Source organism: Adiantum capillus-veneris, chromosome 13, assembly GCF_014529385.1.
Source record: "Adiantum capillus-veneris isolate H3 chromosome 13, ASM1452938v2, whole genome shotgun sequence".
Classification (NCBI taxonomy): Eukaryota; Viridiplantae; Streptophyta; class Polypodiopsida; order Polypodiales; family Pteridaceae; genus Adiantum; species Adiantum capillus-veneris.
Window position 1 is genome coordinate 89,099,010 of NC_140943.1, and position 26,436 is coordinate 89,125,445.

General features: G+C 45.7%; 2 protein-coding genes across 2 annotated transcripts; both read left to right on the plus strand.

The window, feature by feature from the left end:
• The first annotated feature begins 394 nt into the window (after nt 1-394).
• On the plus strand, nt 395-4,258 carry LOC147444418 (putative serine/threonine-protein kinase PBL23). The gene is made up of 9 exons (XM_086527034.1): nt 395-481; nt 916-1,006; nt 1,639-1,709; nt 1,936-2,068; nt 2,245-2,503; nt 2,590-2,722; nt 2,791-2,880; nt 4,041-4,104; nt 4,218-4,258. The coding sequence occupies exons 1-9, from the start codon at nt 395-397 to the stop codon at nt 4,256-4,258; spliced, it is 969 nt and encodes a 322-aa protein (XP_086383160.1).
• On the plus strand, nt 4,091-24,312 carry LOC147444419 (outer envelope pore protein 16-3, chloroplastic/mitochondrial-like). The gene is made up of 2 exons (XM_086527035.1): nt 4,091-4,620; nt 23,907-24,312. The coding sequence occupies exons 1-2, from the start codon at nt 4,299-4,301 to the stop codon at nt 24,047-24,049; spliced, it is 465 nt and encodes a 154-aa protein (XP_086383161.1). The 5' UTR covers nt 4,091-4,298; the 3' UTR covers nt 24,050-24,312.
• Nucleotides 24,313-26,436: the final 2,124 nt, after the last annotated feature.

Below are 26,436 nucleotides of genomic sequence, written 5' to 3' on the forward strand. Positions count from 1 at the left end.
TTACGGTGGGGTTGGCTACAAAAAAGATATAAAAAGTGAAGGATTTTCTCCAAAACCATTTTGATATGCTTCGAGAGTAGGCAAGTGGGTACGACATGAAGAAGTCTCTTAGTGTCAAATTGAGGAGAAGGAAAGGGAACCTCCTTTAGCCATCAAATGTGGGTTTAGCAAGTGTACTACTTTTTGGCATGCTAAGGAAAGGCCTTAGTGTTGGGCTTGTTTGGGCGTCCTTTAATCGATGACGTCCACCTGGACGACCACCAAGTTTGCAGAGCGTGCGATTTGCGTGCGAAGTTCAACTTGGACAATTGAGCCTTAGAACTTAGAAGTTTGTGTGCGTGTGGGAGTCTACTGCTGCACTCAGCGACTGCGTCCAACTCAGGCGCAATAGTCGATGTGCGCCGTGGAGCTAGTGATTGGGGTTGCGGAGGGCGAGGGAGGCCTCTCTCTGGTTGCCGGCATCACGGCAGCAGAGCATGAGGTCCTCGAGATCTCTCCCTAGGAGTACCTCTACACAGTAACTGGCTGCAGCTACACGGCGCTCCGCAGTCCGCAAGGGTTCGTACAGGGTTGGTGATGCAATTAGATGAGTCGATTGCCTCAGAGTCTCAGATTGTGTGTGTGTGTGTGTGTGTGTGTGTGTGTGTGTGAGAGAGAGAGAGAGAGAGAGAGAGAGAGAGAGAGAGAGAGAGAGAGAGAGAGAGAGAGAGAGAGAGAGAGAGAGAGAGAGAGAGAGAGAGAGAGAGAGAGAGAGATCATGCCAGTAGTGTTCCGAAAAATTGAGCGAGGCTTCTCAATAAAGAGAGAGTGTCCTGTAAAGGGAACCAGTCAATTTGTGGATATAGAGGACAAAGGTAGGCAAAAAAATCATTTGGTTAAGGATGTTTTTGGATATTCTCCATTAAAATTTCTCAGGATGGCATTGACAAGACCGACCGAAATGACGATGATCCCATATACAGTCCAGTAATGGCTGGAGGAATACAAAGTCATGTGCACAATCAAAGTGATGATGGGAGTTTGGGATAGCTAATTGTCTTCTCATTGATGTGCCTTTTCCATTTTTTGGGTTTGCCCTTTATGAGGTTTGAGCAACAAGAGCTAGTAATTGCTTGAATCAATAATGTATGTACATAACTGCTTTTGTAAATTAGAGTGCGGTGTATTGTTTTGATTACCTTTATAAGACAAAGAGCTACGAAGAGTTTTTTCAATAATTTTATTCACAAGCATACACTAATATGCTTGTGTTTAGTGTAGGCTCTTAACTATGTAATAGGTTAATTGTGTGTGCACGTTACCATATGGTACCAAGCTTTTTGTGTGTGTGTGTTGCCATTTCATGCATTAACAAAGATAGAGAACGCACTTTGATACTAGTTTCTTTGCTGTTATGCGATGCCTATTTGGTTTATATCAAGATTGCCTTCCTGATTATGTAATTCTCTGCATGAGCAGGGTTCAAGAGCAAGAATGTGCAATTGCCAGATTCTACCACGGTCTCAACTGTAAGCTTGGAGCAGAGAGAGTCTCAGGTGTTTTCCTTCAAACAATTACAAGGAGCTACCTCTAATTTCAATCAGGGCAATGTAGTCGGTCATGGTGGATTTGGATCTGGTTTCTGAGGAGTGCTTCTAGACGGGCGACAAGCTGCCATCAAGCAGCTAGATCGGTCAAGCAAGCAAGGCGATCATGAGTTTCGCATAGAGGTGCATATTCTTGTATTCGATGTAAAATATATCTGTCTACATGTGGAGTACGGTTCATGTGGGTGTGAGTGGGCATATGTTGGATGTTGGCATTCTATGTGAAGCTAGCTATAGGTTTATGGAAGATGGAAGATATTCTGTATGAGCAAAATTGCAATCTTAGCACTTATCAAAAAGTGATTTTGTGAAATTTACCTAAGTGGTGACCTTCCTAATTGTGGGATAGGTTGACATGCTCAGCCGCCTTCATTCTCCATACCTTGTTGGTTTGCTTGGTTATTGCGCCGATCAAGATCACCGGTTACTGGTCTATGAGTACATGCCGAATGGAAACCTTCAAGAACACTTGTATTCAAATGGTATGGGCCCTCGTGTTTTCCTGAACTTATGTCCTTCACAAGAAACGAAAAGCGCGGAGAGTGTGTTCACTAATGGAGCCAATCTGAGGCTCATGCTGTGTTAGCTCCTGACATGTTTTAACAAACATACTTCAATTTTCCATGTTTTGCTCTCAACTTATCGTTAAATGGTGCAGAAACATCTGGCAATCCTCCAATTCTCAACTGGGAAACTCGCATGAGAATAGCTCTAGACTCTGCAAAGGGTCTTGAGTACCTCCATGAGTGCGTGAGTCCTCCGGTAATACATCGCGATTTCAAAAGCAGCAACATACTTCTAGATTCCAATTTCAATGCCAAAGTGTTCGACTTCGGTTTAGCTAAGCTTGGATCTGACAAGGTTGGAGGGATGGTTTCAGCTCGTGTTTTGGGAACCCACGGCTATGTTGCCCCAGAGTAAGAATGAAGAGAAATTATGTATAGGCTTTGTAGGTCTTTTGAGCTCTTTCAGAGTTTCTTGATGTGCTCCAATGTCTCTGAAGGTATGCACTAACGGGGCATTTGACAATGAAGTCCGATGTATATAGCTATGGCGCGGTTTTACTGGAACTTCTCACAGGACGCGTCCCAGTTGACATGAAAAGGCCACCTGGGCAGGGTGTTCTTGTATCTTGGGTAAGCTTCAAATGGGTGAATGAGCATTCTATACTTGCAACACGTTTCTAAGGTGACATTGCTTCTAGGCTCTTCCTCAACTCACAGATAGGGACAAGCTTGTGGAGATGGTGGATCCGGTCATGGAGGGACAATTTGCAGTGAAGGACCTAATTCAGGTTTGCTTGCTATTTGCGCTTGTAGGTGTTGAAATGGGTGATTCTGGATAGAAAATAGTAAAGCAGAAACCGAAGGATTTTGAATGACAAAAAATTGTTGTGCAGGTAGCTGCCATGTGTTCAGCCTGAGGCAGATTATCGTCCTCTTATGACAGATGTTGTTCAATCTTTGATTCCCCACGTAAAGCACAAGAAAGGGTCCAAAATTGTGAGCACTCCGGATTTTCATCACAGAATGGTTACATTAAAGTCGTCATCAATTGACAGTGGCAGTAGTAGCGGAGCTGGAGAGAATTGAGTGAGGGCCATTTTTCTTAAGTTGGTCTCATAGCCCTCTTGAGCGAATTTTTGCCTGTAGAACTTCGCTTGCTCTAAAATGGTGTCCTTTGCCATCATTCAGCTGCAACCTTTGTATGATATAGCCTCCTTTGAAGACGAAGCTGGCCAGAAGTTTTCACTATTTTTGTAGCTCTGCACTTTACCATATCCATGTTCGTTCTTCAATGCTCCCCTCTTCCTACTTCCTAAAAGCACCTCCACAAATCCTTCCATTGGCATGCCCTCGTGATCCCTCACCTTGTTAGGTCTTCTTAGGGGTTCTGTTTCACCTACTTTATAAGCTTTGATAATAATAACACACATTATACCACAAATAGTTTAAAAGCTCTCTCTCTCTCTCTCTCTCTCTCTCTCTCTCTCTCTCTCCTTATAGGGCCACCCTTGTCACTATATGGCACGGGGTTGAGGCCCAAAGGGGATCTAGGGTCCAAATTTGGGGACGTGGGGCAGCTTCGATCTCCACCGTTGATCGCCACGATGAATTAGGAGTGAACCACTAGGGGTGGGCTAAACTTGGAGTGAACTCAGGCGTGAAGTACGATAGTGTACATTTGGCATGACGACATGGCCACCGATGAGCGCTAGCGTGGCGATAGGGTTTTGTGTGGCAAGCAAGAGGCCTCGGGTTTGACCCGTACCCCCAAGGTCAATGAACCAAGGGTGATTTTCAGGTGGGCTAAACTTGGGCGTCGTCTTTGTCCCTAGATCACCATGGCAATCGGGCGGAGGAGATCAAAACTGTGCACCCTCCCTCAATCTAGGCCCTTGATCCCCTTTGGACCCCCCGACCCCGAGCCATAAAGTGACGAGGCCCGTATTAGTTTACCAAGGCGATCGGACGGAGGAGATCAAAACCGCGCGCTCCCTCAATTTGGCCCAGCAGAGGTGCGCTTCAGGACATGTTTGTAAAGCACCATATCCATTTCAAACGCTGAATGCAGTAGCGATGTTTGATCGAGAGTGTGTGCGCGCGGATGCGCGTGTTTTTTGTGCTATAGGCTGCGTCGCCCCCATTTGTCCTCTCAAGCAAGGATTATAGTTCTGGAAGCAAATTTTGGCTGTAGAGGAGGGGAACATAGATGGATCCAGGAGACAGAAGGGATGAATATGACTCCATCTTCTTCAGAACAGGTACAGCCGTTGTATCTGGGCTAGTTGCAGGTAGTGTGTGGGGTTCTGTGGTTGCAGCTTGGCGGGATATTCCTGCAGTTGAAAGAAATGTTGCCCTTCCTGGCCTAAAGAAGACCCTGCGCGTTATGGGTGATTATGGTCTCACATATGCTGCTGTTGCTGGTGTGTTTGCTTTTACGGATGCTTCTGCTGAAAAAATCCGTGGCAAGAAGGACATGTGGAATAGTGTCATTGGTGGTCTTGCTGCTGGTTCTGTCATGGGTATACGAGGTATGTTACTTTCTTTCCACATTTTCCAGTAGGCGGCATTTACAAAAGTTTCACCTTAAACATTATATGTGCATGGGTGAATTTGATTTTTCTTGTTGTGATAGTCGTAGGGTTGAGAGTATTTCATTTGGGACTTGCGAAGTAGTGGTTGAGACATGCTATTGTGTATAACTTTGTCGATGACCTTCATATTTTGCTTTGAAAAACTTAAATGATGTTAACAGGAGAAGTGATTTTTTTTCTAGCATTCTTATGGTCAAGGTTTGGGAAAGTTCAGGTTCCATTCTTTTAGCTGTATAAGGGGGAGTGCATTGATTTCTTCCTTATAGGGAATATTTGTTAATTGGAAAGTGTGGTCCCAAGATGCCTTTTCATGTGTATTAATGAAGGAAGCCTTTTTGCCACATGTAGCCACACGCAAAGAGGTGACTAAATAAAGAACAATTATCTAGACACAAGAATCCATGACACTCTAGCAAGTATGTGGTGAAAACTAGCGGGGAAAGAGTAATCAAATAATATAAATTTCTCAGAACTGATAAGCATAAGGGTCATAGAACTTGGTTGTGTGTCCTAGCATGAAGTTGCAAGAGAGGATTGTAACACCCTCTCTGAATACTTGGTGCTGAATAAATAGAAAGAAAAGCCATGATAGTCGTTTAGGGGGTTTGAGATGGAGTGTGAGGATTAGTAGTGCTAATCCTAAAATTAAGACTAGAACTTTCTACTAAAGATTAAACCGAGACTCAAGAGACGAGAACACTCGTTGAATTGATTTGGTTGATTGAATGAATTGCATACATAGCCTCTGTTAGATAGGAGATGAAAAGAAACATGTACCATTCATTGTAAATATCTTTCATTTGACTTGTCTATTATAGAAATAAGTTAGATGTCCGTCTGCATGCATGTTAAGTGTAAAAGCTATGCCTCATATGCCTGACACAAAACCGTGAGCTTTTAAATAAGACTAAAGGTCGTTTGTCCTTATAAGCATTTTTTCTTTGTTTTTCTTGTTTGATATCATCTTTCCAAAGCTTCAAATCGTCACTCTCTCTCTCTCTCTCTCGTATCTGCTTGGCTCCAATTTGCTCATAGTCTAATCTTCAGCTTGCCACAACTCCTTGCGTTCTTGCATCTCCAAAGAACTTGCAACCTACAAGCTCTCACTTGCGCTATCAACTCACTCACGGCAGATCAACCCGTGGCATCTCTTGCTATCGCCAATAAACTTGCCTTCAAGCTTTGAAGCTTCAAAACTTGCATTAGGATGGCCTAGGCCTATATTGTGAGAGTGTGCGTGTGTTGGGTGCAACTTCACATAGGCTTTGGTCTTTTGTTTCACACTTCAAAGTCTTCTCTTAAGACTCCAAGGGTTTTTTATTTTCACTCTATGTATGGCAAATCCTTTTGTGAAGAAGATCGGCAACCACATCAAAGAAAATCAAAGATGGAGCTACCAAAGACAACTAGCATGGATGAGCTGCAACAATGCAGTGAATCAATAACCATCTTCACCAAAGAAGAAGAACATCAGCAACAGGAGGACTACGACGCGACAAACGAGGATCATAGTACGCTTAGGATGAACAATGAATCCCTACCTACTACACACCCCTCCATGCCATTGCATGATGCATTGAAGTGTGAGCATGTTATGATGCCATCCAAATGTGAGCCCGTGCGTCTATTTAAGGAACCCTTGTATGGACCATGACCTATTGAATCCATTGAGAACTAGGCATGATGTATCTTAGGTGATCCTAGGATGAAGTTAGGTTTAAGGGGGCGATTGTTAGGGTTAAAGCTACTTCCATCCTATGCCTATGTGAACTACCCCTAGTGATGCTACTCACACTAGTGGGAAGCAACCCTACACTTTGCATGACTACCTATGTGCCACCTACATGCCACTATCTCTCACCTAAGAGTGCCTCCTCCTATGCCATGTATTAGGATGTGGCTCAACATGTGGCTTGAGACTACACTGTGATAGTGTTAGATTTACACCACTCTGCTGCTTCATAGGTCTAGGGCATGCATGTACGGCTAGTGTGCGTCCGGGCTGGCCACCCTTTGTATATAGATTTAGACTGCATCACTGTCCGGCCGCCCACTTCTGTCGAAGCGCTCTCATATATTTCCATATATCATTATACTGTCGGGTCGTAGGGATTTTTATCAGGCCTTGCTCTACCTCCCCTTGGGCACCTATTCATGGGGCTAGGGGGGTACCCACTTCCTTATCTCATCACACAGATCATTTGATGTATTGACAGGGTCTTTGGCTCATGGTAGTCATGGGGGGACTGATCGCCCCCTCTTCCACCATACCTTGCATTTGTGTTCCTCTCTCTCTCTCTCTCTCTCTCTCTCTCTCTCTCTCTCTCTCTCTCTCTCCCGCACACACGCACTCTCACATGGTATCATAGCACACATTGTCACAAATGGGTGACGTGGCATGCCCCTAGACACTCACAGAGTCGAGCAGCAGAGTACGGACCCGGTAAATGCGCTGACAGTGACACATGGCAAGCCCGTACGGACGCTCCGTAAAACTTGCTGACTGGCTGTACGAAAAGCCCGCTTTTTGCGGAGGTGCTGACGTGGCACTACGTAGTGTTGGTTGAATTAGCAGCTTTTGGGAATAATTGCTTTTGAGAGGGAGAAGCTTTTCACTTACTGCTTTTGGGGCTCTGCTTTTGGGCATCCCTTGTACCAATAAATAAGTGGGTAGGGCCTCACTTCTCAGAGCATTTGGACGCAGAGACTGAGAGTGAGCACCTACCCACTCTCTTGTACTTTGAACACAGATTAATACAAAAAGAAATACCGAGAACTGTTTTGAAGTGAATCTCTGTTGTGTCGCGGTAGAATCTTAACTTGGGGTGTCCAAGTTTGTTATAGTGGTATCAAAGCGCGGCCGATTTGTCTGCTACTGGGAAATCTGATCCTTTTCTCACGACACTTATGGATTCCAACAGAGATCAATTGACTTCTCCTGCATCTAAGAATGCGGGAGATCATGAAGAAGATTCTCATGAAGAGTACAGCCCACCTCGGCCTACTTAAGCTGAGATTGAAGAGATGGAATGTAACAGACTTGGACACTCCAAGTTAAGATTCTACCGCGACACGACAGGAATTAACGTCAAAACTGTTCACAGTTCACAATTGATTCGACATGGCCCGACGGAGTTCTGTGCGTAGAGATATTGGCCGCAAAGATTGGCGCCCCTTTTGGTATTTCTTTTTGTATTAATCTGCAACTCAAAGTACAAGGGAGTGGGAGGGTCTCACTCTCAGACTCTGCGTCCAGATGCTCTGAGAAGTGGGAGCCCTGCCCACACTTACAAGGCTCCCACTTATAAAGGTTTTACAAGGGATGCCAAAAGTCGAGCCCCAAAAGCTGAAAATCAAAAGCTTTCACAAATAAAGCATATCCTCTCACAACACCTCTTGGGAAATTAAAGCAAATAATCTCCAAAAGCTGCTAGTTTAAAAGCATTCATAATTAAAGCAAAGCTTCAAAAGCTCTCTGTCACGGGGACGTGGCAACTGTTAACTATGTCACGAGGATGTGGCAACTGCTAACTTTAGTTGTTGGTTTCTTTCCAAGGGGTTTTGTTTTATTTTTGAGAACCTCTTCTTGAAGTAGCAAACGGTTGGACATTGTATGGCCAATGTGAACGGTAGTTTCACCCGCAGATGGGTAAGAGGATGTCTAGGCTCAGAGCAAGGTCATATAGGTCCCCTTGTCGCACTTAGCAAGTTGGTGGATACTAGGAAGTGAACTCAATAAAGGCCTAAAGTCAAGGTGTGACTGCCAATAGAAAGTATCCGACAGTTGGGCCACATTGCACTTTTGGATGCGGTCCCAATGAGGATAGATGGTCAGATGACCATAGGGAGCCCAACGAAATCATTTCCTAAAATTTAGGGAACTGCTATTTTGGGCCATGAAATGTGTTCGAGTCATTACCTCCGGTATGACTAGGGGAACATCTTACAACTCTGCCGCGAAGTCAACTGGGCGACCAGTCGGGAGATTTTTAAGCGGCGAACCCGAAACGGGAAAATGCTTGTAAATGCGCCAAGTGGCACACTTTGGTGCACTTTCCTCATGCAAGAAGAGTTGGCGCTGAATTTGATGCTGGGAGAGGCCTCATTTGCTCTCTGTCACACAGGTTAAGAGCTATGGAGTGCTTCCTTTCCCCCTTATGTACAGTGCGGTGCCAGGAGTGATGCCTTGCACGTTATGCACTGCTCTCTCTCTCTCTCCCCTACGAGCAGTATGTTATGCCCCACTAGTGGGCTTTTCATTTGACCAATGTACAGTTATGTGGGTTCATGCGCGATTGCCGAGGCAAGAGCCTCTTGCACAGGTATTGGATTAGCTAGCGGCTAATCCCCCGTAGGTACAGGTGAATTCGGAGAGGTTTTACGTCAGAAATCTCGTCCGATTCAAAGGGCAAGTAGCCCTACAGGTGCGGGAGCTCGAGGTCTTGCTATAGATGCGACCGGCACGCGAAACGGAGCCCAAAACAGGGAATTACAGCCTGCTGTGTATTTTTGCAGGTTTACGGTTTCGGCCCTAAACGGACCCTAATACCCCCAGGAGGTTCGAAGCATAGTGTATGTGGACAAGCTACTTCATGACATGGGTTCAATTCAGTTCAATTAGCTTAGCTTAGGAAGTGTTCTGGCACTTTGTGAGTCTGTTCGCAGACCGTGCATGTCCATACACTTAGAGTAGATGCATATCCTTTGGTTGCACACAGCATGATCGTCAGATTTCCATCAGAAACCATCAGGAGCATTTTTACAATGCATAGACCTATTTTCCCTATTTTTGACATTTTTCACTTATTATTTTTAAGTGACTTTTGTTGGAAACTAGGTAGGGCAAATACAGTAGCCAAGTATATAAGCAAACCTAGCACTAGCACGTTCTGGCAGAAGAGGCAGCAGGAACCAAGGTTCAGCAGGCACCTTCTCAGCAAGACTCCCCCCCGCATCAGCAGAGCTAGCGTTTTTGCATCTGAAGGCCTAGCGTTTTCATCCACAGCATCATCCTAGCGTTTTGCATTGACAGGACAACTTGGCGACAACAGGACCACAGATCCATAGCGTTTTTGCATCAGCTTGGCATCCTAGCGTTTGCAGATTCACCGTGATGGAACCACCACAAGCACCAGTGTTTTCAGTTTTCAGCACAAAGACACCGCAGAACAAGTCCCAAACCTCGCAAAACTCACCTTCCCGCAGCAGATCCTCGCCCGTGTTTAGATCCAGCGTAGTTTGCAGTTTCAGCCCAGAAACGCAGATTTCAGCATCTGCGTTTTCAGCGCGTCGCTGCATTGTCGTCATCGACATAGAGTCAGATTCTAGCAGATAAAGATTTGCAGATTTCAGCCCTTAGCGTTTTTGGATTTCAGCCCGTCTCATCGTCGTCGACATCATCGGCAAGTCCAAGCATTGTAGAGATTTGTGCAATCAATAGTAGACCGCTCTCGCCATAGAGAGTGGGGCCTTCGGAGGAGGGTTTGACAACTTTCTGGTGTCGTATTCTTCTCTCTCTCTCTCTCTCTCTCTCTTAGTCTTAGCACCTTCATTCACATTGTTTATCCACTTTGTTTGTGACCATTTGCACTCTCTCACTAAAGGAAGGGAAGGCTCTCCCTTCCGTAAGTAAAAGGAACCCTTGAGCACAGTTCGGAGCACTCATCTTGAGCAAAGTTCAACATTCACTTCGGTTGCACCTTACAAGTCTATAACCCCTAGGTCTCCCATGTGATGAGAGAACTCTAGGGCCTGTGTCTGCAGCCACTCCATCATTGAGTCTATAGTCCACTCAGACTGGTCCCTGCCGCATAGGGGAAAAGAGAAGCCAACCGTTGAGTCCAAGGCCTCTATCCCCCTAGCTGTAAGGAACAGTACATGAACTTTGAAGCAGGCTGCCTCAAGGTCTGGCGAGGGGTCGTCGAGAGACCGTGTAAAGTCGTAGGCAAAGAAATCCCAACGGCGACGAATGTCGAAGCTTCTCAGACCACGAGGAACTGCTGCAAAGGGAGACGTCTGCACCAGATGAGGGGGTCGCAAGAAAGGCTGTCCCTCTCTCGCCAAGCGACTCGTGGCAAAGGCGTTGCCAAGAGATCTCCTAGCAGTTGAGGAAGGCCCTTCCCCCTGGGACGGCCGAGGGACTGGAGCGGGAGGGAGGGGGGAGGGGGGGGAGGGGGATCGGCAAAGGTAGGGAGGCGAGATAGAGAGGCAGAGGGAGGAGGAGGGGGGGAGGCGGACGCGGACGATGGGGGGGAACTTGGAAGGAGGAGCTGTCGAGGGTGAGGCTGAGGTGGAGGCTAGAGCAGGGACCTCGGCATGTTGTAGAGGGTCGAAACGGTTTCCCGTGGGAACCTACTGTTGCTGGGCAGGAGCTTGGGGACCACTTTGAGTGCCAGGCTGGCACGGTGGCCCCTGCCGACGTCGACCACGAACCTGCTTGCAACCCTCCTGTGCTTGAGCCCCAGGCTTGGAGGGTGGCTCTACCTACGTACTCTGTGACTCTGCCTGTTGCTGTTGGCTAGCCTTTGAGGGTTGGGGCTATGGACCTGCGGTGTAGGTCGGGGTCTCTTCCGTGGACAGGCCTTCGCAAGATGGCCCATCTGTCGACAAATGAAACATTGATTCGAGAGGCCCGAATACTCCACGCTCTGTCTAAACCAACCACCACTCACCCGAGGTAGAAGGATGACCTTTAGGAGAGTGTGGGTGTCCTGAACCAGAACACGTACTGTGGGGATGCCGGCCGCCTTGGCAGCTACCGAGGCTGCCGTGCGTGGTGTCTCCAGGACAGGCCCGATCGCTGAGCCTATCCTGGAAAGGAGCGGAAGGTACTCCCTCCTCAGGCCGGGGAAGCAGATTGAGATGGGCAGGTCTGCCTCCTCGACAAGAACGTCGGTAGCTGGGTCGAAACCGTGGCGCCACTGTCGAAAATGTGCTCGAACTGCACGGATGGCCAAGGGGCTCATCGCAATGACCTTGGACGCCATCTCGAGAGTCTCAAACTCTATCTGGTAGTAGCTACGTCCAAAAAGCCGAACATCGAGAATCTTGCCCACCTCTGCGAGAAGGTGGGCCTGAATGAGATCACGCACTTCCCCTCTGCTGGGTCTGGAGCCGAGAATCTTGCAAATAACAGAGGTGGCCTGGAGGCGCGCCACCTCGGCCTCTAAACTCGCTTGCTCTGTCTGCGAAAGAGCAAGTCGGATAGTGGATTCTGCGTGGTCGGGCGACGGGGCTGCAGTGGAGTCCCCCTTTGGCGGAGCAGATGTTGCTAAATGGACTATTTTCTTATTTTCTCGAGTAATTTCTTTTTATTGAAATTAGGATATTTAAAGATGTACACTTGAACCGTAAGGTTAGGAACTGTATATCTATTGGAATTATTAAAAGCCATCAGGAACGGAAAACTCTGATGCGTCATATGATGGGTGACATTAAGCATTGCGAAAGGGTTTTACCGTTAGTTCGGTGGAAGAGACCGGGAAACGAATATTCCTGATGCGTCCCGTGATTGGGTGACGGGAGCATCGGAAAGGGAATATCTCGTTGGTCTAGTAGGAAACCCGAACTGGAAAAGCACAAGAATAAAGATGGGTTCTGAGAAGCTTTTCTTAAAAAGCGGAATATTTTAACGAGTTTTCCGGGAAGAGCAGACGCTTTCGCTCGAGGAGTCTATGTTTGCATTGCATTCGTGCATGTGGTTGCATCCAGGGACGCCTAGGAAGTGTTGTGAAAGGCATTGTTTTTAACTTATAAGGTTTTATTGAGTTTTTGGGTAGGTTCAGACCAATTTTAAAATATGCCGGCCGCCCACTTAATAAGTGGGCAACCACTTAGAAAATAAAGCAACAAAACCAGCCAGCGAATTCTCTCTCCCTATTTCGGATAGAACAGAAAAAAAAAAAAAAAAACAGCCGCGATCTCTACGCGAGCAGCTATTCGTGCCGTGGCCAAGGCACTGAAGGAAGAGTACCAACGTCAGCAAGAGAAGACTCTGCCGCCAGATAACGCAAGAGATCTCGAGACTACGAAGCACGGAAGTCGCTTTTCCCGCGCAAAGAGCGACAGGTATCTATTGTGGATTCGCCATACGAATTGTTGTCGCGTGTTTGTGTGTCTGTTTGCAGGTACTTCATCGCGAAGGAGAAGCGAGAAGGCTTCGGCCTACGCTTGGGAATTCTGGGAACGGAATTTGGAAATTGTCTGCGGAGTCTCGACTCCGAGTACAGACGGAAAAAGGATTGAGAGCTCGTCTGTCGGATTTCCCTTACGGGAAGGAACGACCATTGAGTCAGAGATTTAGAACGGAGGGGTTTTCTTCGGTTCTTGTGCTTGTAAAAAGATTCTCTTTAAGGGGGGGAGGGGACCAGCCCATCTTCTGGTCCCAAATACTGTGTCGAACTTCTCCCTCAACTTTGTTTAGTTGAAAGATTATTTATTTTCATCTTGTTGATTATTCGTGTGCGCTCCAGATTGTGACAGCAGAATCCTTCATCAGTGTCTGCTGCTTTGAAGACGGGCGAGGACAAAGGCGAAAGATAGCGTCGAAGAAGAGACTAGAAGGGGAGGGGGGAGCAAAAAGGGGCGAAAAAGGTTGAGCCGCTGCCACTTGGAAAAACACCAGCAAGCAACGAGGGGGGGAGACGGAAAAAGGCAGGTGGGCAGAGGGAAGTGCGAGCACAGGTGGGCAGCGGGCAGGCAGACTGTGCGGGCGCGGGTCAAGCAAGCAGCGCGGGAGCGGGCGGGCATGGCTGAGACTGAGGGCGACACCGCGAGGGTGGGGTGCAGCGAAGGTGAAGGGTAGGCGGGAGGTGGGGCCAATGCGAGCTGCTGGGCAAGGGGGGGGATAAGCGATGGCGAGGGAGGAGCGCGTGTGTGAGCGAGAGCAGCAATGAGTTTCCTTGGCCCAATCACTACCAGTGCAAATTATCGGCTTGGTTCAGGGAGCAATTCTCTTATAGTTATTCAGTGGCGAACCTTGGGACTATGCCGGTGACGTCGACGACTCTAGGGCTGAAATCTGTGGTCTTCTATCTGCTGAATTTCGGGGCTGTTTCGGTGGCTGAAAATGACTGTTTTGGCTGCGTTTTTATGGGCTGAAAATTGGGGTTCTTCTGCATCCAACTAGGGCTGAATCTGCTGTCGTCCCAGAAGGCTGGAAATGCTGTTCCTCTGCTGAAGAAAACGCTGATCGTGAGGTTGATCGCTAGGGCTGAAAATCTAGGACTGCTTGGGGGTGCTGAAAACGCAGATGTGGCTGCTGTTTTTGAGGCTGAAAAACGCTGATTCATCTGCTGTTTTCGGGGCTGAAAAACACTGAGGTTCTGCAGGTTTATGCTGCGTTTTTGTTGCTGTACTTAAGGCTGCTCTGTAGCTGCTGATGAAATCCAAAAACGCTAATGCAATCTGGAACTGCTGCTGGCGATCATGGCTGAAAACGCCAGGGCTGTGGAGGTCTTGGCGATGTCAACTGAAAACGCTAGGCTGAGTATCTGTCGGCGATGCACTGCTATGGAAACGCAAGGGATGGGGAAGTGCTGAGGGTCCAAAAACGCTAGGCTATGGAAAAGCTTTGGCACTTGAGAGTTCTTGCTGAGAAGAATGCCTGTTGAGCATGTGCTCCTGTTGCCTCTTCTGCCAGAAAATGCTAACTTGGGTTTGCTTATATATTAACTTAGCAAAATTGCCCTACCTACTTTTGTTGGAAAGTCACTTAAAAATAATAAGTGAAAAATACCAAAAATAGGGAAAATAGGCTAAAATCACTGGAAAATTCCACTGACTGAATCTGATGGATTCTGAAGGGAATACTGATGATCATGCTGTGTGCAACCAGAGGATATGCATCTACACTAAGTGACTGGGCATGCACGGTCTAGGAATAGACTCACAAAAGTGTCAGATCACTGCTAAATCTAGACTGACTGGATTGACTGAACCTTGTTATGTTGTAGCTTGTCCACGGACACATAGGGTTGGATGTGTCACGAGACATCCCCTCCTTTTCAAAGTGAGGTACTGGTACCAAACTGTATGGCATCAAGGGAGATCACCAATAGCATCCGGAATCTTGGAAGGGACTCTTTGCCGGCCCACTCTGATGCATGCGGTACTTGAATTTCATAAAGGTCTGCAACGCTTGCTTCTTTGGGCCGTGCCGAAAGCGACAAAGTCTTCTGTGGCTCCTTCGATGCTTCAACTTCGTCGAGAGTCGTGCTTCTTTCTTCTTCAAGAATCTCCATGGCTGAAAATTCTTGAAACCATTTCCAACACAAAACCATGAACATATCCATTCCATGTAAAGTGCGTGGAAAACATCTCGTCTTCGCTAAACACTGTGTATGCAATGTAGATGAACATAGAGACGGAGTGACAACCCGTTCATCAAACACATGCAAACAATGAGATCGAATCTTTCTCTTATGATCTAGAGCAATCAATTGTGGCAATTCACAATAGAAATGCCCATGCTTGGTGCTCATACTTTCATGTGCTCGTTTCGGAAACTGTGTCATGCCAAGGAAGAGACATGGAATGTGACTTCCTTACATACATACTTTTCAGCTTTTCATGAAAAATCCGCATACATTCGTGCTCATTCATGAGTGAAACGTGCTCAACGTACAATATGTCATGCCTAGGAAAAGGGATCACATAAAGACGCTGACTAAAATACAGGAAATGATCACGAATGAAACACTCGAACAATGCTTGCGTATCAATCATGCGAACACATAATACTTTCTGTGAGGGTTCTTTGGACCTAGGCTCGGAGAGCCAAGATCGGTTCTTCCTGAATGATCGAATCGTCTTGTGGGGGTTATTTGGACCTCGACTTGAAAGCCAAGATCGGTTCTTCGTGATTGAGCGAATCTACAACGAGGCTAGCTTCGCTAGAAAAAGCATCCACTAACACATCATCCTTGTGAACAATCACATCATCTTCATGTAACTCATTATGCTCGTGAGAAATCACATCTTGATCATGCAAATCATCATGCTCGTGAGAAATCACATCTTGATCATGCAAATCGTCACGCTTATCATTGTCATTCAAATCATCATCATGCAAATCATTGTAATTCAAATCATCATCATGCTTGTCATCATGCTCATCATTATCATTCAAATCATCATGCTTCTCACAATCATGCAAATCCTGTGCTTTGGAGAAGAAGAGATTGAGAGAGTCTCCTTTTCCCGAATCTCTTGCATCTGTGTCGGCACGGGAGACAAGAGTCGCAAGAACTCTTGCATGTGTCGGTCGCGCCGTTCTTGTCTTGCCTTTCTTTCGGCTTCTCTTTCTGCTTTGTCTTCTGCGTGTCTGCATTTCATTTCTGCCATTCTTTTTGCATCTCTTGCTTCGCGTTCTAAATTCTGTTTCAGAAACAATTGCTCCAAAGCCTCCATAGGAGTTAGTGCAATCCTTGACGTAGATGGGGAAGGGTCAGAAAAACCTCCTGGTGGGGAAAATTCTTCTTCGCCTCTCTCATGCTTATCACCTCCAAGCGAAGTATCCATTCCGCTTCGGGTGATGATCATTCTGAAGTCGTGGGTTCTTGTGTTCACGAGGAACTTGGGTTCTTGGGTTCTTGAGGGTCTTGAGGTTCTTGAGGTTTTCTTTTGCTTGCAAACCGCGTTTCTCTTCACCCGAGTTCTACTCCTTTCTGCGGGCGCACCCCTTAGCGGCCTTGCGCTCACACCAAGGTTGCTTTTTCCTACCTCACGTCGATTGGCCGGCCGCTAAGTGCACGGTCCGCTCTCAATGAGTGAGAAGAGACACAAGGGGAGGCTGGACAAGTCCTTCTTTCTTGGGATTCCTGTCACTCTTCAACAAAACACGATTAGGAATCGACACGCCCAAGCGGGATTCGTGCGACCTCAACAAGCAAATTTTTTTTTTGTGGTTCTTTCCTTGAGTGATAGAGAACACTGCCAAAGCTCTGATACCAATGTTAAGTGTAGCGGAATGAATGTTTACGCTTTGCTAAAGATGAGTGCTCCGAACTGTGCTCAAGGGTTCCTTTTAGTTCTTATGGAAGGTAGAGCCTTGCGTTCTTAATGGAAAGTGCTATGATCATAAACAAAGTGAATGGACACTGTGTGTGCAAGTGTATGAGACTGAGAGATAGAGAAAGAAGAGAGATACGACACTAGAGACGTTGTAAAACCCTCCTCCGAAGGCCTCACTCTCGTCGGCGAGAGTGGTCTACTTATTGATTGCACAAAGTGGTACAATGCTAATGCAATGGACTGATGCAACCTGGGACTATGCCGGTGACGACGACGGTGATGACGACGACGACTTTAGGGCTGAAATCTGTGGTCTTCTATCTGCTGAATTTCGGGGCTGTTTCGGTGGCTGAAAATGACTGTTTTGGCTGCGTTTTTATGGGCTGAAAATTGGGGTTCTTCTGCATCCAACTAGGGCTGAATCTGCTATCGTCCCAGAAGGCTGAAAACGCTGTTCCTCTGCTGAAGAAAATGCTGATCGTGAGGTTGATCGCTAGGGCTGAAAATCTAGGACTGTTTGGGGGTGCTGAAAACGCAGATGTGGCTGCTGTTTTGAGGCTGAAAAACGCTGATTCGTCTGCTGTTTTCGGGGCTGAAAAACGCTGAGTTTCTGCAGGTTTATGCTGCGTTTTTGCTACTGTACTTAAGGCTGCTCTGTAGTTGCTGATGAAATCCAAAAAAGCTAATGCAATCTGGAACTGCTGCTGGCGATCATGGCTGAAAACGCTAGGGCTGTGGAGGTCTTGGCGATGTCAACTGAAAACGCTAGGCTGAGTATCTGTTGGCGATGCACTGCTGTGGAAACGCCAGGGATGGGAAAGTGCTGAGGGTCCAAAAACGCTAGGCTATGGGAAATCTTTGGCGCTTGAGGGTTCTTGCTGAGAAGTATGCCTGTTGAGCATGTGCTCCTGCTGCCTCTTCTGCCAGAAAGTGCTAACTTGGGTTTGCTTATATATTAACTTAGCAAAATTGCCCTACCTACTTGTGTTGGAAAGTCACTTAAAAATAATAAGTGAAAAAGACCAAAAATAGGGAAAATAGGCTAAAATCACTGGAAAATTCCCCCGACTGAATTTGATGGATTCTGAAGGGAATACTGATGATCATGCTGTGTGCAACCAGAGGATATGTATCTACACTAAGTGACTGGGCATGCACGGTCTACGAATAGACTCACAAAAGTGCCAGATCACTGCTAAATCTAGACTGACTGGACTGACTGAACCTTGTTATGCTGTAGCTTGTCCACGGAAACATAGGGTTGGATGTGTCACAGGACACATGAGACCTCTAGTACTTGTACAAAGACAATAGTTACATCACTACACATGACATCACAGGACATCACATGACAAATCAATCATAGAAAAATTCATTTCAAATCTCAGACCATGACTACTAGCAACTATTTAGTAATCTCATCTAGATCTATTCCGGACCTCACTGATGCCCGATTAACTAATCCTTATTGCGATCATGTCTATAGAGATTTATGAGACCGAAATGCTGCAGTCAGTTCGTCTTTCGGTTCTTGCACTCAAACACATCAAATGAGAGAGTACAAATCAATCATATTTAATTTCGGGAATTCCGTTTCATAAAGTCATTCAGCAGAATATTGTCAGCACATCAGTATCCCTGAAACCCAAAGGGCACATCCGTGACTTTATTCAATTGAGGTAATCTATTGACAAAGGAGCGGAGTGACTCCGGGTTCTATCGGAGTAGACGATGCTAAACCAAATGCCTCAAGGTAAAGTTCCAAAATCTGATGAATATCTGCTAGGTCCTTCTCCTCTATCCACTTCACATCTAATGCCGGGTAGTTCTTGAATTTAGCCAAGAACCGTCCAATTACTTTATGTTTCATCTTTCTTTCCTTGTGTGCCAAAATCTGTTCAAGAACGAGTATCTCCTCGCTCTCTTCAACTGCGGGTTGCTCATCAGGCTCCCCATCAACTACACCTCATCTTTAAAAGGTTTCAAGAGACTCGCATGGAATGCATTGTGAATCTTCCAAGTATCGGTGTCACAAACTGCTGACGTGTCAAGTCAGTAAAGAGCAGAGCCAACCTTTAGATCACGGCAGAGGGGCCTAAACCCTAAGAAGAACAAGTAACAGAAGAAGAAGTCCTACCAACTTATGTGGACCCCGTTCGATGGGGTCCCAAGTGACATAAACAATTAAAATAAAGTAGGACCGCATACACACAAAAGAGCTGTACGGACGCTCCAGATTTTTCGCTGACATGATGACATGGCACTGTACGGATTTCCGCGTTTTGCAATGACTGTTGACGTGGCAGTTGTACGGATTTCTGCGTTTTGCGTTGACAGCTTTTTGGCATTGCTTTTTGGACCAGAAGCTTTTGAGTTTGAAGGCTTTTCATGTAAACTGCTTTTGGGGCCTAGGGCCTTTAAATATGAGGCCATGGGCTCATTCTCTGGCATGCTTCCTGGAGAAGGTGCAGAGTATGGAGTATCGGCTTGTACTGTGTTGATGCAATATAAAGAAATACCAAAAGGGGCGCCAAGGTTTGGGGCCAATACTCTTTGGGGTGGAATTCCGCCACTCCGTGTCACGTGTCGTCTCTCTCTCTCTCTCTCTCTCTCTCTCTCAATTCAGTTGTTATTGAAGTGCAAAAAGTCTGTTCAGTCTGTTCTTTTCTATTGGCATGTGGTGCCCGTCTTGTGACAGTGGTATCCGAGCATCAGGCGTGTGCTTTTCTAAAAGCACACCAGTCCTACCAAAGAGCAGACAAAGCAAGATCGCACTTCCAAAGTTCATTGGAAATTTTAGCTTCGTGCTCCGACCTGGACTTATTAGCCACTCCCACCCTTACTTCATCGCGCATCGGGCGTGCTCCCGTCTTCACCGCTTATGTCTTACAAGACATAAGCCAAAAAGATCACTTGCAAGAGAAGGATCCTAGATTTGTTTTGAGTCATTGTTTTTCTCAAAAGCAGTGCCATGCCGATGTTGATGTCTATAGCTACCAAGCCGCACACTTCCAAGGACTTGGCAAGCTTTCAAGAAAATTTTTGCCCGCAGTTATATGGTTTCTGACGTCTTCCTTCGGAGTGCAACTTCTGGTAGGGGGGGTATCCTGAAATGCTTGCCATGGAAACCCTAGCAGATTATAACTTGAAATTTCTTGACATCTCTCAGTAGATGTCGCGTCACGAGCAGATGACCTTGGAGGTCCAGTGCGGTTGCTATCTTGGGACTACCATCGTCGCCAAAGAAAACACTGTCTGTCCAAGAGTAGATGGACCATGGTGTGCTCGGCTACGACCTCATGGAATGAACCTATCCCTAATTTTTGGTGCATGTTTCAGGATGGAAAGTCAGTCGACTTTTCTAGCTCGATTGATGTCGAGATTGCTTTTTAAGTTTGAAATCTATTTGAGAACTTGTTTGGTGATCGTATTGGAGTTTGTTTGAAATGGATGGTATCTGTTTTGGTGCCCATTTGAAATGTTTGACTCTGATTTCAATACTGGTTTCATTGATTGGTGATTTTACTCCCGAGTGGAGAAGTGAAAAATATTGTTTTGGTATTGTTTGAACCTCGGAACGACGCAGGCCGATGCCTGGGAAGCGTTTCGTTGTATGTTTGAAAACCTCGGAACGACGCAGGTCGATGTTTGGGGAGCGTTCCGTTGTATGCTAGAAAACCTCCCAACGACGCAAGTCGATGCCTAGGGAGCGTTGTATACTTGTAAAATAATTGTTGTTGTGACTCTCGGCCCGGACCTGGATGGTTATGCGGGAGGAGTATTAAGAAGTCTGAGCAGTGGTTACTCTCAGCACCTCCAAACGATGCAGGCTGCGGTCTGGGGGGCGTTTGGTTGTAAAAGGCCTCTACATAGTTGACACGTACGGTCACGTACGACGGGTACACGTACGAAGACGTGCGGTACTAATCGAACTAAAAAAAATTAGATGTACGGTGACGTAACGTACGATGCAAAAAAAAATAATGCGTCTTACACATGATAGATCATATGAGTCATGACATCGACCTTAGTACTTAGTACCAGGGCTAGAAACAAACATTTTTCCTAACCGATCAAAATAAGGGAAAACGTGAGTTTTCAGGTCAAAATTTGAAGCTTTTGCCGGTAATTACACTAAAACTTGTGTAAATTTGCCGGTTTTCTTAGAGGCAAGCTCAAAATCTAATCGGGATTTTATAATTTCAACCGGTTAAAATACACTAGACCCCGGCTTTTTTCTAACACTGCTTAGTACTAAATACTTGTAACTTAAGTCTTACAAGTTAGAACATGAAAGATCTGTCCATGGACATTGGAAACGGCAATGTCCGAAGAAAGAAGAATCATGATCTCCAAAGTGGTGGCGGCCATAGTAGATCCGCTACCCAAGCCTTGTCGGACATAGGTCATGGTGGTTTGAGCTAATGCAGCCATTGGGCTCTTGTTCAAATGCAGTCGAGATGCAAAACATTCCCACACCAAAAATCGCCCCGCAAAAAAAAAAAAAAAAAAAAAAAAAAAAAAAAAAAAAAAAACCCGGACGACTCATGTACGAAACGTACGAGTCGTACGGTACGGTACGGAACGTCCCGTACGTCGAACGTGGACAACCCTGGGCCTCTATATCTCCCGGCCCGGACCTTTTTAGGTTATGCGGGAGGTTTCAGCCAGAAATTAGGGTTTCTGTTGTCCGCCACGTCATCACTTTGTGACAACTCATTGAGGTCAGGCTAGATAGCCCCCTCATCCAGCAGCATCAGTAGCAGCGAGGTAGGTACCAAGAGTGACCCTCCTTATCATCGGCGAATACAAGCCGGCGAGGAAAAGCGCCGCGCTAATCAAGCTACATCCAGAGCCTCAAAGCAGCGAGAGATGAACTTCAAAAAGCAGGACCAGTGTCTGCCGAACATCTGGCTATATCCAGAGTCCCAACAAACAGAGAGACAGGATCTTCATAAGCAGGTCAGCGTGCCTACAGACCATCATGCTACATAAAGAGCCAAGGTTATCATCGACGAAGCAGGGGACCCGAAACGACTCGGGTGGACCGTGCACAAGGAAGAGCAGCGAAGCTGGGGACCCAAATCGACTTGGGTGGACCGAGCAAAAGAGGCAGCGAAGCCTGGGTACATGTGAGCGGGTAGACCGTACACTCAAAGTGAAGCCGGACGACCCATAGGTGGTGGACCGAGCACCACAGCGAAGCTGGAGGCCTGCGAGCGGGCGGGCCATGCATCTTTTTCAGCATAGACATTCGGGGATAGCCCCCCATAAAGACGGCTCAATGCAAGGGCCACATGAGGAAGGCCCCCTCACAAGAAGGCCGGAGGTTGAGTGATGCCTCCCACAGTGACGGTCTCGAAGGATAGCACTGCTCATGAACCAAAGCCAATATCAGCCCAATCAGAGTGGGCTCATCTTTAGCAGAAGACAGGCTCAAGGCTATGTCGAGTCATTGTGCGACATAGACCTACAAAGCAAAGCTACCTACATCTGGACTCAGACAGGAGCCCTCTAAGGTAAAGACAGCAAGTATACCTATATCCGGCTCACACAGGCGCCCATGCAGGTACCAAAGAGCGTACACCTACACTCGGCTAAGACAAGAGCCCTTACAGGTCAAGACCCACATTCGGAGCCTCCAAGGTATTCAAGAAAGGTATGTAGTGCGACCACATCGGGCTCGAGAGGATGAGCCCCACCATCAACCCTCTTCTTCAACCGGATATCTTAGGCAGATTATTTTGTACAGGGTCTAGAGATTGCGTGTGCTAAGGTTAAGAAGGCTTTGCAGAAGTCTCAAGAATGGCATAAGAAGGTAGTAGACAAGCTGTAGGAAATTGATTGGAATCTGGATACTTCTTAGGTTTGACAAGGCATGCCTTAGAAAGAAGAAGGGTAAAGCAAAGCTTTTTCTAGTGCCAAGTATGCAGATTGTGGGCCTTTCGAGATTTCAAAAAAGATCAACGATGTATTCTTCTGAGTGAAGCTGCCAGACACTTGGAAGATTCACAATGAGAAGAAATTGAGGAGATTCTTATACCTGAGCAGGTCATAGCACACTAGGAAAGGAAAGTGAAGGGAAAGGTTTGGTAGTACTTGGTCCAGTTCTGGAAATACCCTACTCCTGATGTGAAGTGGATGGAGGATGAGGACTTGGCAGACACTCCTCAAATATTAGACACTCCTCAGATATTAGAGCTTTACATTGAGGCTTTTGGTTAGGTTGCGACTATTCCAAAAGTGAACTAGTTGAACAAGAGAGGAGCCACTCCACTCCTGTCATTGAAGCATTGCGATAAATTAATATTGAAGGAGCAATCTTAATAACAAGGGTGCTCAAATAATAATTGGTGCCCATTAAAAAAGAAAGTATTAATAGCTAAAACCAGCTAAAGTGCATATGCTTACTATAGTAGCCTGCACAACCATGAGATGCAGTCTAGGTACCGTCAATGGTGATGAAAAAATCTGCAACAAGGGTGTAGTAGTGTGGTTAACTCAGCAATGTGTTATATGGAAGGAGCAATTTGTTGATACTTGTCTTAGCTTAAGAGGACAGGGTTCGGGTATTAGATGAAGGGGGCAACTATGTTGCAGCAAAATTTTGCGTGTTCCAGCCAAGGTGGTGTATGAGTGTTGCCTACGAATTTTGCTTTGCAATGTGGCACAAAATCTGGCTGAGAATTGTGGAGTTGCAAGTCAATTTCTAATTTGCAGGCTCAACCTGCAGTAATGGTGTGCAGGAGGGCCAGCAAAAGAACACTCCTCCCTGCTGTCGATTTAGTGCGCGCTCATCCACTTTCCCTCTGTTTGCGCAGGTTCTAGCCCTTGACTGCTTCATGTGGTTGTGACAGTATTGGGAACCGTCACTTAATCAGCCTCCTCACCCTAGAATTACATTCAGAAAAGGATGACCACCAGCTGTAAAGTTTTTAAAAACTTTCATTTGGAACGGGTAAAATTTGTCTTACAAAGTTTCCAGCAACCAAGGAGGCGAATTTCAAACATTTATACCTGTGAATTTGTAGTTTCAATTCTAGCCTGAAAGTTTTTTTTCAATTTAAAAACATTAAGCAGGATAGGATGAGTGAAGAGTTTTTTCTTTTTTTTTTTGGGGGCTGGAAATTTGCATTGTGCTACTTTTTAACAAAGTTTTTCATTGGGACTTATTTCCAACTAAAATGATGTTTTGGTGCCTTACATCCTAGCTCGAAACCTTCGAGTGGGGCTCGCCGCAAGCGGGGCTTGTGCAGCTGTAGCAGCAATTGTGGATGTAAGCGGGCAAACAACTCGAACCCCCATCGGGCGCGAATATTTACCTTACCCGACAAGGAGTTCAAGCACAGATTGATTGTGGTGTACCTGATGATTCAGCTCACTACCTTGTTCACTTACTTGAGAGGCCTCTCCATTTTGTCTCGGTTGATGTTGAAATAAATAGGACAGTTACGTTTTAAGTGCCATAATGTTTGATATAATTTTATGCGTGCTAGATCTTGCTTGGCCAACACAGGAGCATCTAGTTGACAGCCCAAGTTAGACGTGAGAGGGTAAGACTCAAGTGTATTTTTACGTTTATGTCTAGACGAGTTCCACTTCAAGTGATTGCTTGAATTATGGGCTTTTTGTTACTTTACATTCAGTTGTGCCTTGTTCATGTTAATAGCTCCAATTTGATTAGTTGTTTGGATGTCATGTTGTATAATGTTGGTAATAATTATCTGGATCATTTTCCGCACACCGGGTGCCAACGGTATGAACCCGGTAATCCCCCCCCCCCCCCCCCCCCCCCGCCCCCCCCGCGCTGTGTGTGTGTGTGTGTAGATTTGTGGGGATAAGAATTGAGTTTATTTAGTTTGTTTGTCGTTTGTCTCTCTCTTCACATTATGTCAATCAATTATCTTGCATTTAGTGCACATTACTCTAGATTAGGTGACTGATTAGGATACTATCCTTCCACGTTTGAGTTTATCTAGTTTAATTGTGTACTCTCACTCTCTCCACACTATGTCCATCAATTATCTTCCGTTTAGTGCACATTAATCTAGATTAAGCCATTAATAACAATACTACCTTCTGTGCAGACTCTTCATTTTACCATAACATCTGTACACATCTCTTTGCCTGAACTTTACAAGTGTAGTCGTTTGTCAAGTGTATAGACTCAACCCCCTTGTGGCTCGTCTCATGTGATTTTCAAGGTCTAGAGATTCATTTAATTTGGTGTTTGTATGACCATACGATCATCAATGGTTATACTAATGTTGTACCATAGTGGTTATACTAATGAAGGTTTCTCCTCTTGAGGATCAAACAAAATTTTTGTGAGTGTCATGATTTTGTCTGCCCTCCTTGGATAAAATCATGGCAAAAAGATACATAGTGCTTCACAATATTAAGTCCAGACACTTTATTTTGCCTTCCACAAATATTCAAATGAGGGTGCTCTAGAAGCTTTTGACAAAAAAAGGAAATCCCCTTTAAGACCTTGTAGAGTTCTTGCTTATGAATTGTACAACTCCTCTTTGGAAAGGTTGTCCCCTCAAGGCACATGAAGTGCTTGAGGTTCATTGTACATTCTCTGTTGAGCTAATATAACATCTCCACTCACAACTGTGAGTATAAAATAAAAAAAGAGACCTTGCAACTTCTAGTCTCGTGCATTGAACTAGCTCAACATTCTTGAGTGACATTTAACTCACCACTCTAATATTTTTACGTGATGTATAAGCTGTTGGGCATGTTGGCTTTATCTCAATACGGTAACTTGTCACATATCCTACATTCAAGTTGCCTTCTTCTATGCAAGAATATTGTATTGCCTCATGTCCACCTAGTCTCAACAATCACATGCATGCAAATTCTTTTTACATATGACATACCGATCTCATATATATGAAATAAAATCAATGCATTAGAATTGACAAATCTAGGAATGAATTACCTTGTTAAATGTGACTGTCAAGGGCCATCTTTAAAGCCACATCAACAAACACATGCTTGATAGCCGATGACCCGTTGTAGTCACAAAGAACTTTAATGGATTCTTTATCCTTGCATGATTCGTCTTCTTTTGTACATCTCCATATCATTTTTGATCCTACCAAGATGCATATATGATACACAATTCTTCACTCCAAGAGAGTTATATTAGAGCGTTCTTTTGTCAATCATGAAAATATTGGTGGAGACTTCTTTGATAGGTAGAGAGACATTGCTAAGTCTCTTCATCCCCATGACAAAACCTTACCAACTATGTATAGAGTTTTTTTTCTAGTTGTATCGAGATGATTTAAAGGATTACAAACTACCTCCTTTGAGGCAAGACCTTCCATTATGAGCCAAACTCTTTTCGGTTTTACAAGGTGCCACCGCAGAGTCACAAACAAAAATATATATGCAAAGCCACAAGAAGGCATACCTTCAATCAATCACAACAACACCCATAGACATTGGCTACCACCATGCAGTCAAGGAGCTCCCACCCGCCCGACGCACGTGCATGCGCGTGCACGCACACACACAATGTCGGGTGATGATAGATTTTGAGTGCTAGTGCCTACGTGGCACTAGCGAAGACCCTTCAAAGTTTTAGATAAGTTGAATCGGAGGGTATTCACTTGTGCCACACGGCATTGAGTGCTCGAAATTAACCGGATGGCACAAGGCCGCCCAAAGAACCTCACAAGAATCATCAATTGTTGCCGCTTCCAACAACCCACCAAGCAAGGCCAGCTT